This window comes from Sus scrofa, chromosome 2, assembly GCF_054392235.1.
Source record: "Sus scrofa isolate SSC_HxYL_T2T_F1_AM1 chromosome 2, Sscrofa_HxYL_maternal_Yorkshire_Landrace_v2.0, whole genome shotgun sequence".
NCBI classification, from domain to species: domain Eukaryota; kingdom Metazoa; phylum Chordata; class Mammalia; order Artiodactyla; family Suidae; genus Sus; species Sus scrofa.
In genome coordinates, this window is record NC_139384.1 from 75,129,746 (window position 1) to 75,140,459 (window position 10,714).

At 54.9% G+C, this 10,714-nt stretch overlaps 1 protein-coding gene across 3 annotated transcripts; it reads left to right on the forward strand.

Moving 5' to 3' along the window:
- Positions 1–823: 823 nt before the first annotated feature.
- On the forward strand, positions 824–10,670 carry PALM3 (paralemmin 3). Of its 3 annotated transcripts, XM_085012696.1 has the most exons (8): positions 824–947; positions 3,972–4,020; positions 4,427–4,495; positions 4,918–4,998; positions 5,530–5,672; positions 5,824–5,908; positions 8,475–8,520; positions 8,623–10,670. In XM_085012696.1, exons 5-8 carry the CDS (start codon positions 5,557–5,559, stop codon positions 10,419–10,421), a joined length of 2,046 nt encoding a protein of 681 aa, XP_084868822.1. In that variant the 5' UTR covers positions 824–947; positions 3,972–4,020; positions 4,427–4,495; positions 4,918–4,998; positions 5,530–5,556; the 3' UTR covers positions 10,422–10,670. The 3 variants fall into 3 exon arrangements, with proteins under 3 accessions (XP_084868822.1, XP_013850124.1, XP_084868823.1); XM_013994670.3 differs by lacking the exon at positions 4,427–4,495; XM_085012697.1 differs by lacking the exons at positions 824–947; positions 3,972–4,020; positions 4,427–4,495; ... (1 more) ...; positions 5,530–5,672; positions 5,824–5,908 and adding an exon at positions 7,873–7,910 and having other exon boundaries at positions 7,991–8,520.
- Positions 10,671–10,714: the final 44 nt, after the last annotated feature.

The window sequence follows — 10,714 nt, forward strand, 5'->3', positions numbered from 1 at the left end:
CAGGACTGTGATAAGGGAAGCGCTGGAGGCTGCAGAAGACTGACCTGGAGCAGGAGACGATTTCCTCAAGGGGATGATTGAAGAAACACTATCAGCTGAGAAAAGGGGAGCTAGCCCTTTAAGCATAGGATAAGGGCATAGAACAGTGACCCTCAAGATCTGGGTAGGACTTTCTCTAGACCTTCCTCATGACCACACCCCCCAATAGTTATAGCATCTAAGGAGTATCCAGGCTCCCAGAGATCGTTTGATCTCTCATTCTACAAAAGGGGAAACTGAGGCCTAGAAACCTGGGAGAAGTTGCCCAGAGTTGTCTAGAACCCAGGTTTTCTGGTCCCCATGGGGCACAGGCTCTGGTCTCCAGAATCCTTGAGCTGGATCAGCCCTCCCTCCTCACCCCAGAGCCAGGGTCCAAGAAGGGAGCAGTACTATGTCAGAGTGTCCTTCATGTGGCCTGCAATGGTGCTCAAGGCTGGGTGACTCTGGGGAGGGAGGGAGCAGCTGGACTTGAAACTTGAAATGTCTAGGGTTCCAACTGGAGGCCCACTGTCTGAGGGGAGTGGGGGACTCCCAATTCCCGTCCACACGCTCTATCATGTATGTGAGTGTGTGTTTGCCGGAAGGCAGGCCAGCAAGTGCAGCAAGGAGGCCAGCTGCTGGTAAATAATTGATCAGGACAGCTGATAGTACCTCCCCAGAACTGCCCGCCGGCCCCCAGCCCCCCTCAGTCCAGCCCAAGAGTCTCCCGCCTCCTGGCCCAAACCAGCTGGACCAGCTCTCCCAGTGCCCGCCTGCAGCCCCCCCCACTCCCGACAGCCAAGTCACAGCCTCCAGGGCACCTTTACAGCAAGCAGGCGGGTGGTGGGTCCTGAACTCGGAGACCAGAAGGTGGGCTTCTGGGCAGAGATGGCCCTGCAGAGCCAGGCGTGGTCTCCGGTCACACCCATGTAAGTGTCCAGGGTCGGTGGTGGGGGCTGGTGGGCAGAGCCTGGGAGGGGCTCATGGAAGCCCCTGACTTTTCCACAGGAGGGGGTGGTGAGAGCTCCAGCTAGCCTCTTCTAAGGGGGCCGGGAGGAGTGGCGGGAGGCTGGCAGCCAACCCACAGGTTCTTCTATGCACCCCTCCCCAGAGAGTAGGGTGGGGGATGTGAACCCCACCCCCCTCTTCTTTTTTAGGAATTTTCCACTGGCAGGCTTCAAGCCCAAAGTCCAGCCTGGGGGTGGGGCTATTCCTTGGTGGGGGTGGAGAATGTTAGGGTCCCTTACTCCCATATTTTGCTTCTGGAATCATCCCTCAGTGTCCAGGGTGGGAGGAAATGCTTGCGATTCAACAGAAAAAGTTAACAGTTCCCAGACTGGGAAAGATCACCTTCTTAATGAAATGACCACCAATCCTCGTGGGGCAACAGGCCACCACAGCCAAGGTTGTTCTTGTAGGCTTAAAGATAAGCAACATCTACCAAGGTGTGCAGAGTATTTTAATATTCAAGATGCAAGGGCTTTTCAAAGTAATAAGATGGAGGGACTCCAGAGGTTTGTAAAGAGTTCTGGAAAAGGGGTGCCCCCCAAGGGACCCCAGTTTGGTTCCTCACTCTTTTGGGTTCCCCTGTTGCATTATTCACCAACTACAAACCTGGTTGCCTAGCAACGGGAACCTGATTCCCCCCCCCAGCAAGGAAGAGGCAGGGAGATTATATCTTGGGGGTAGGAGAGCTGAGGGGACACTTCAGCCTTTCCCCAGTAGCAAACCTATTAGCAGCAGGTCTGAGCTTTTGCTGGGGCACCCTCTAAAGCATGACTTTAGCTTCCCACCCTAAATGAAATTGGGGACCCCACCCCAAGGCTGATCTCTGGTCTCCTGGCTGTCAAGACCAGGACACCTACACTCCCCTCTTCCCTACAGCGTTCCCACTGCTTGGGGCTTGAGAGTTCCAGTCTTGACTCAGTGATCATAGACCAGTCTCTTCGCCATTTCTTGGAGCCTCAGTTTCCTCATCTGTAAAATAGGGACAGTCATACTTATCACCTAGGATGGTAGAGAGGGTCAAATGAGTTACTACAGGTAAAGCAATTAATAGTGCCTGGCACATAGTGTGCACTGGCTAATGGTTGGCTGATTTTATTCTCAGTTGAAATGTCGATTCAGCAAAGAGTCAACTACAGTGGCTCAAGATCAAGGCAGGGAGGGGGAAGCGGAGGTGGCTGTGGGAGTGGATCGGAAGTCCCATAGAGCACTTAGAGCGCTATATATAGTAAGCGCTAAGTGTGAGCTCACTATTATGCCTTCATGGTGAGGCCAGAGAAGATCTGGAGGCCCTGCCAGGGTTTAGGCAGTGAGGTTAATGCTCACCCAATAGGTTAGTGCTCAAATTAATAAGTGTTTGAGGGCTTGCTCTGTGCCCACCCTGGGGTAAGTGTCAGGGCCCACAGGCAGATAGATAGATACTTCTAGAAACTGGCCCATGAAGCACCTGCAAGAGTCAGCACTCAATGCATTTCTGTGATGATAAGTTAATGTGATGATACCTGTCCCCAAAGTGACCCACAGTGCCAGTCAGCCTCCAGCTTCCAGAGGGAGACCAGATGGGCCGGGGTGGCCCTGGAGGCTGGGAATTGGGGATCCTAGGGTGCTTCGAGGAGGACAACAATGGGGGAATCTCAGGTTAAACCTTAATCAGCAAGTCCCCCTCCCCCTGCTCCCAGTAGTTCAGAGTCCAACACTAGAGAAGTGACCTGGTGACCTATGCCACCAGGGAGTGGGGTTTGCAGGTGGAAAGGCAGCTCTGGAATTACCATGGCAACAATACCATGGTGGCATGGACACTTCTCTCCCCAGACTCCCTCATCTCCCAGCACTTAAGGCATGCTGGGTAGGAGCAGAGGTTCAGAGAAAGTGTGGAATTGAAAAGAGACCCCCAGGAGTTCCCGTCGTGGCGCAGTGGTTAACGAATCCGACTAGGAACCATGAGGTTGCGGGTTCGGTCCCTGCCCTTGCTCAGTGGGTTAACGATCCGGCGTTGCCGTGAGCTGTGGTGTAGGTTGCAGACGCGGCTCGGATCCCGCGTTGCTGTGGCTCTGGCGTAGGCCAGTGGCTACAGCTCCGATTTGACCCCTAGCCTGGGAACCTCCATATGCCGTGGGAGCAGCCCAAGAAATAGCAACAACAACAACAAAAAGACAGAAGAAGACAAAAAGACAAAAAAAAAGAAAAGAAAAGAAAAGAAAAGAGACCCCCAGCATGTCTGGTGGGATTTGAGAGTTTCTGTAGAACAGACTGGGACTGGTTATTATGATTAATCAAAAACATTTTTTGTCATGGAAATTATTAAGTTATTATTATTATTTTGTCTTTTTAGGGCCATGTGGAGATTCCCAGGCTAGGGGTCTAATCGGAGCTGTTGCTGCTGGCCCATGCCACAGCCACAGCAACACCAGATCCAAGCCACATCTGCAACCTACATCACAGCTCACGGCAATGCCGGATCCTTAACCCACTGAGTAAGGCCAGGGGTCGAACCCAAAACCTCATGGTTCCTAGTCGGATTCGTTTCCACAGCGCCACGACAGGAACTCCGGGAACTCCTAAAGTTATTATTAATAATAAATGATGCTACTGTTTTTGGAGCACTATGTCCTAAGTTTTTTCCTGCATGGAAACTTCTTTGCAAGGGCATCTCTCTACAAGATGACTATCCAAGTCTCAACCCATTTTACAGATGAGGAAACTGAGGCTCAGAGAGGTGATGTTAGGCCTAGGAAGGGATTTAGCTCAACTTGTCATGATCTCTGTTCTCTCTTCTCTCAGCCGCAACTCCTCCTAGGTGCAAAGGGGAAATATAGGAAAACACTGGGTTTTTGTTGGTTCCGAGCAGCTCAGGGATCTTGGCTCAGAGCAGGGTATTCAAGAGGTGCACCTGCTGAGAGGTGGACCTCTGGGAGACCCCTTTCTCAGCCCCTGCCCTCTCTCTACAGGCTCATGGCGGAGAGCTTCCTCTACCGGCAGCGGCTAGAGGTCATCGCGGTAAGTGAAGCCCTACCAGTGCGCTCCGCCCGCTCCCTGGGCACCCCTACCCTTGCCTCTTGCCTCTTGCCTCTTGCCTCTTCCTCGCCTCCCTCCAATCATGGGGAGCAGGCCCAGCGCTGTGAAAACGAACGGGAGCACCCTCAGCTCCAGCCTATCCAGGGGCGCCCCTACTAAATCCTCGGGTCCCTGTGCCCCCCATTTCCTCTGGTCACAGCCACTCCCAAAAATGGAGAGCTGTGGACCCCGAAGGATCGAAAGCCACATCATCCGATGCTCCATTCTTTAACCCTCGACTCCCAAACACCCCATGTCCGAACCCCATCTCTCTAACCCCGTCTCTGAATCCTCATCTCTCTGAACTCCCCATCTCACTAACCCCCATCTCTCTGATCCCCTACCTCAGCACTCCCATCTCTCTGGTCCCCATCACTACATCCCAAGCCTCGCTGGAACCCTATGACTGCATCTCCTGGTAGGACCCCCTTTCTTACTAGCCCCCTCCCTTTGATCCTCGTGTTGGACCCCCTTCTCTCTGAACCCCCTCCCTCTTAACTCAATATCTCACATCCTACTCTGAATTCCCATTCCAAGGCCCTCCCCATCTACAGACCCTGATTTTGTGCGGACCAGGCCTCTTCAGCATCCCCGGGCGCGGCCGGCCCCGCCCCCGCCGGCCCCGCCCCCACCCGCTGCTGAGTCAGCGCCAATGCCGCCCCCTCCCGCGGTGGGGCCCCGACCGGTGTTCAGCCAGCCTGCGCTGCTCGAAGTCTGGGGAGTCCCGGGAGCCCCCGGGAGCCCCCGGGAACCCAGCGGAGGAGGGAGGGCGGAAGGGGAGGTGGCTGCTCCTCCCGGCCCCACCCGGCCCTCGGGCAGCTCCCGGTTCTCTGTGTGCAGGAGAAGCGGCGGCTGCAGGAGGAGATCCGCGCCGCGCGCCGGGAACTGGAGGAAGAGAAACTCCGCGTGGAGCGACTCAAGGTTGGGGGCAGGCGCGGGCACCTGCCCAGCCAGGCGATGAAGTGAGGGTGTCTGTGATAGTTCTGGGAACCAGAGGAGCCGCTATCTAATTGTGGGGGAGGGGGCATTAGTTCCAGGCTTGGGGCGCGCGGCTTTCCCAGCTTGGGAGAATAGGTGGTGGTGATGGGGACATTTGTTCCACTTTTGGGAAGAGTATGGGGACAGTGGAGGTGTTTGTTCAGCTTTGGGGTAGGAGGGGGCTGATAAGGTCATGGATTTCACTTTTGGGGATGTCTGTCCCCTTCTGGAAGGGTTGGGGAGATTGATGGGTGTCTTTTCCAGCTTGGGAAAGCTATGAGCTGGAATGACAGACTACGGGGTGTCTTTCCCACCTGGCATTGTTGGGGACAATGAGGGCTTGAATTCCAGCCTGAGGGGAAATGTTTGTCTCTGTGGTTGTGGGGCCATAGGAAATCTGCCCAGCAGATGGTGGGCATCCAGAGGGGGCACTACAGGAAGTAGGATAGTCCATGTGCCCCTTCCCGTGCCCAGAGGAAATCTCTCCGGGAACGCTGGCTCATGGACGGGTCAGCCGAGGAACCAGAGCGACCCCAGGACCCCACCTCGCAGGACCCCCAGTCACCTGAGGGCCAGGCCCAGGCCCGCATCCGAAACCTGGAAGACAGCTTATTCACGTGAGCAGGGCCCCTGCCTGACAGCTTGGCCCCAGCCTGGCTGGGCCAGTCCTCCCAGCCCCCTGCTGGGAGGCTCCAAATTGAGACTTTGGGTCGGGGTGGTCCCTTGACCCTGGGGTCCAGGCTCCCAGCACACCCTTCTCTTTCCCAGCCTCCAGTCCCAGCTGCAGCTGTTGCAAAGCGCATCCACAGGTGCCCAGCACAAGCCTTCAGGCAGGCCCACCTGGCGCAGACAGGTGAGGAGCTAGGGGAGCAGGTGGTGGGGTCAGGGTGTGTGGCCAGCAGGGCCCAAAGCAGGACTTCTCTCAGTACAGTTTTTTTATTTTATTTTTTTATTTTCATTTTTGTGTCTTTTTAGGGCCGCACCCATGGCCTATGGAAGTGCACAGGCTAGGGGTCAAATGGGAGCTGTAGCTGCTGGCCTGCACCACAGGTCACAGCAACGCCAGATCCAAGCCTTAACTCACTAAGCAGGGCCAGGGATCAAACCCGCATCCTCATGGGTACTAGTCGGATTCGTTAACACTGAGCCGCAATGGGAACTCCTCCCGATATAGTTTAAATTTTTTTTTGGTCTTTTTAGGCCACACCCACTGCATATGGGGGTTCCCAGGCTAGGGGTCCAATCAGAGCTGTAGCCGCTGGCCGCAGCCACAGCAACATGGGATCTAAGCCGCATCTACAACCTACACCACAGCTTACAGCAATGCTGGATCCTTAACCCACTGAGCGAGGCCAGGGACTAAACCTGCATCATCATGGATGCTAGTCAGATTCATTTACCGCTGAGCTATGATGAAACTCCTCCCAGTATAGTTTAGATGCTGGGTCCTCAGTTACTTCTTTGCTCTGTGGTCTTGGGAAAGTTGCTTTCCCAGCCCAAGCCTCAGTTTCCCCATTTCTAAAATGCACATAACAGCACACACCTGGAAGAGGTGTGCCAGAGGGTCCATGAGATCATAGCTTGGCACCTGGGAAAAACACAGGGGAACATTTTGATACATGGTTGCCACTATGACCTGAATGAGGAACATAGAAAATGTGGGAAAGTGTTTATGGAATTCAGCCTCTAAGGTAGGAAAGGGTCACCATGAGATGCTCTCATGATTTGAAGCATCAACGTGGGCTTTGGGTTTTGTTTCAGTAGTGCTTTTATTCAGATGTGATTTGCATGCCATGCAATATACTGGCTTTTGAAAACCAAGACAACTTTACATGAAGTGGTTCTTTGTGGCTCTCTGAGTTGTCCTTGAAGTCCAAAAATCCAGCAACATTTGCACCTGGCCACAGTGCACTGTGGGTTTTCCACAGTCCCCATCTCTCCCTGATGCCTTACCTTGGCTCCCAGGTGTCTGGCACAGGACAGAAGGGGTGAGAGGAGACCTTTAATTGGCATGGGAAGCCCTTGTTGGGTTTTTAGTCTAAGCTGGGAGTTCCTTGCTAGAGATGTATGAGTCATGATTCCTGGCCCAAGGGAGCTCACAGTCCAGATGAGGAGATAGGATGTAAAGAGTCTGTGAGGGGGGAGCCCAGGATGTAGAGAAAGTACCTAAGTGAAGTTGGGGTTTCAGGGAAGGCTTCCTGGGGGCAGTGACATCTATACTGAATCTGAATGGGTACCAGATGGTAAGAGAAAGAGGAGTTCCTGCTGTGGCATGATGGGTTAAGGATCCAGTGTTGTCTCTGCAGCTCTTGGGTCACTGCTGAGGCACAGGTTTGATCCCCAGCTTGGCACAGTGGGTTAAGGATTGGGTGTTGCCACAGCTGAGGTCACAGCTGCAGCTTGGATTTGATCCCTGGCCCAGGGACTTCTCTTTGTGGTCTGTGCACTCAAAAAGAGAGAGAGAGAGAAAGGGAATCCCAAGGAGTTCCCTAGTGGTTCAGCAGGTTAAAGATCCAGCATTGTTGTCACTGCTGTAGCTCTGGTTACTTCTGTGGCGTGGGTTCAGTCACTGGCCGAGAACTTATGCATGCCACAGGTGCAGCAAAAAAGGAGAGAAAGACAGAATTCCAGGCAGAGGAAACAGCCTGGGCAAAGGCCTGGAGGCTGGTAAGAGGAGGGTAGGAGCAGAGAGCTGTAAGGAGACTTTTGGAGAGCTGTGGGGTTGGGCACAGGCGGCCTGCAGAGCTATCCCCAACTCTCCTCTCTGAGTTCATCTTCCCCTCAATCTCTTCCTCACTCCACTCCAGCCACCTTGAGCCCCTTTTCTATTCCTTGTACTTGCCTAACTCGTTACAGCCTTTGCACTTGCTGTTCCCTCTGCCTGGAATGCCTTTTCCCACCTATTGGCTCAAGGCTGGCTCTTCTCACCTTTCAGGCCTTTGTTCAATGTTACCACTTCCAAGACAACCCCCTGTGTCTTATACCTAATAGAGGTACCTCATCACCTCCCAGCCTTGTCGCCTGCTTTTTCCCTCCCTTATCAAAGCCCTTCTCACTCCCTGAATTATAGATTTATTTGCGTTTTATGTTTATTACCTGCCTCCTCCCACTGGAATGTTAAGTTTCAATAACAAATGGCTTAAGTCCCTTAAGGAACTTGAGTAGTTTGGCAGAATAGGTCTCTAATACAGAGGGATTGGCTGCACGGACACAGTATTGATGAAGCACCTACTGTGTGCAAGGCAGTGGAGCAGAGGGACATAAGACTGGAGAGGGAAGACTGAGGTACAATAGAGGGTTTGGTCCTGAAAGTAATGGGGAGCCCCTCCGGGTGTTTGAGCTGGGGAGGGGTGCCAGCATGCAGGAGGCTGGCTGCGGAGATGCGGGCTGGCCTGACTTTGTTTCTGCCATCTCTGCAGGGTCACCGTCCTCTCTCCCAGCCTACGGTGGAGGCAGGTCCTGCAGGTAGGTGTTTGGAGGTCGGGGGGGGGCGGTCCTGAGAGGAAGAGCCTGAGTCTCACTCTGTTGCCCTATCTCTCCTCTCCACTTCTCCCCTGACTCCCCCAGGCCAGACTGATCTAAACAAGAGAGCTTCCCTACCAGCTGGACCAGTGGGCACAGACCCAGAGTCCCCCTCTGAGCCCAGAGATGAGGCTGTCTGGGTTCCACCAGCCCCAAGGAGGGTCCCTGGGGCAGCAGGGGTCTCCTTGGAAACCAATGGCCCCTGCCCTGGATCCAGCCCCCCTCTGGAGCAAATGCTGAGTCAGGGGGTGGCAGCACTGGAGGAGGGAGTGAATGGGGCCAAAGGAGAAGACACAGTGAAGGTGGAGTGGGAGGGGCTGAGGGCCACAGAGGACTGTGCCATGGGGACGACGGGCCTGGAGCTGGAGGCTAAGGTGGAGGAGATGGTGCTGGAGGCCATTGGGGACAGACAGGAAGCCGGCCACCCAGAGATCCCGTCATGGGTCAAGGAGGACAGGGGCATCGTGGAGGTACTCTGGGAAGGGGTGGGAGGCACAGAGGGCAGTGACTTAGAGGTCACGGGGGAGGCGGGCCAGGGCCTGGAGGCTGTGCAGACCAGCTCCCTGCAGCTCCAGGAGGGACCAGTGGGAGCAATGTCTGAAGGAGGGGAAGGCGCTCCCAGGGGCAGCCCTGATGGTGATGGGCAGGGGGGCCTTAGAGGAGAGGAGGGGTCCTTCATTTGGGTGGAGAAAGTGACCCTCAGTGAGGAGTGGGAGGAGCTGGTAGTGGAGGGGTTAGAAGGGCCAAAGGCCCTGGGAAGAGAAGGAGATGAGAGTCCACTGGGGGCAGAGGGTAGAGGTGGGGAGGAAACGTGGGAGGTGGAAATGAGGCAGGCAGAGGAATCGGTGGGCGAGGGGAAGAAAGGAAGTGAGGGAAAGGTAGGTGCAGAGCCAAGAGAAGCAGAGATGTCACTGGCGATGGAGAGGAAAGGAAGTGAGGAATCCTTGGAGCCAGAGAGGAGAGGAAGTGAGGAAAAGGTGGAGACAGAGAGGGGAGGAGAGGAGGAACCACTGTCAGCAGAAAGAAAAAGAGTTGAGGGACCTCCGAGGGCAGAGAGGGAAAGAGGTGAGGAGCCATTGAGAGCAGAGCAGAAAGGAGGCAAGGAAGAGCTAGAGGCAATCAAAGAACCTTTGGTGACGGAGAGAAAAGGTGAGGAATCACTGAAAGTAAAGAGAATGGGAGGTGAGGAGCCACTGGAGGCAGAGGCCAAAGGAGATGAGGAATCATTGAAGGCAGAGAGAACCAGAGATGAGGAGCCACTGGACGCAGAGACAAAAAGAGATGAGGAATCACTGAAGGTAGAGAGAATGGGAGATGAGGAGCCACTGGAGGCAGAGGCCAAAGGAGATGAGGAATCACTGAAGGTAGGGAGAACTGGAGATGAGGAGCCGTTGCAGACAGAGAAGACCCAAGGGGTTGAGGAAGATCTGAGTCCAGAAGAGCAGAGAGAGTCAGGAGGAAAAAAGGAATGTCAGGCAGAAGAGGTGAGCAAGACAGGGTCTCCCCTGGGGGCCAAGGAGGAGGCAAGGCCAGAGGAAGAAAGACAGCAGCCCCAGGAGAAACAGGAAGGCTCCCTGAAGGAGGAAACAGTGAAGCCCCAAACCCCTGCTGAGGGCCAGGACCCCCCTGGGGATGCCACCCCCTTTCTGGCGGAGACCTCAGCTCCGGAGCAGCCTGCTGAGTGCCAGCCACTGCTTCAGGTGGAAAGGCCTAGGGCCAACCCCAGTGCCCGCCCTGTGCCCACCTATGCACCTGCCCGGCAGCCAGAGCCATCTTCCCCTCCTGAGGGTGAAGGGGCGAGTGGCCCTAAGCAGAAGACGTGCCAGTGTTGTGCAATTATGTGAGCCCGTGCCCTCCACCCCATTCCCAGCTCCTCTCACAGCTACCTCGGCCTCTTGGCATCCAGCAGAGGGTCCCAGGCACAGACAGGGCACTGTGGGACTGGCTGTGGTACCTGGGAGCCAGCTGGGCCACATGTCCAACTCCACCTGGACTTCCAGACCCCTTGTCCACTGCCTGTGACCCTGGCTCCCTTCTGTGACAAAGCCTTTATACTTGAAATAAAATGATAAAACGATAATCCTTGGAACAAAGTGAGTGTGTGTGTGGTTGGTACTGAACCACCTCGCCATCTCCT

Excerpts from the sequence above, each read along its gene's own strand:
- PALM3 (XM_013994670.3), top strand. The coding sequence starts at position 907 with ATGGCCCTGCAGAGCCAGGCGTGGTCTCCGGTCACACCCAT. Across the intron at positions 948-3,971 it reads TGGTCTCCGGTCACACCCAT|GCTCATGGCGGAGAGCTTCC; the intron begins GTAAGTGTCCAG and ends CTCTCTCTACAG. Across the intron at positions 5,673-5,823 it reads CTGGAAGACAGCTTATTCAC|CCTCCAGTCCCAGCTGCAGC; the intron begins GTGAGCAGGGCC and ends TCTCTTTCCCAG.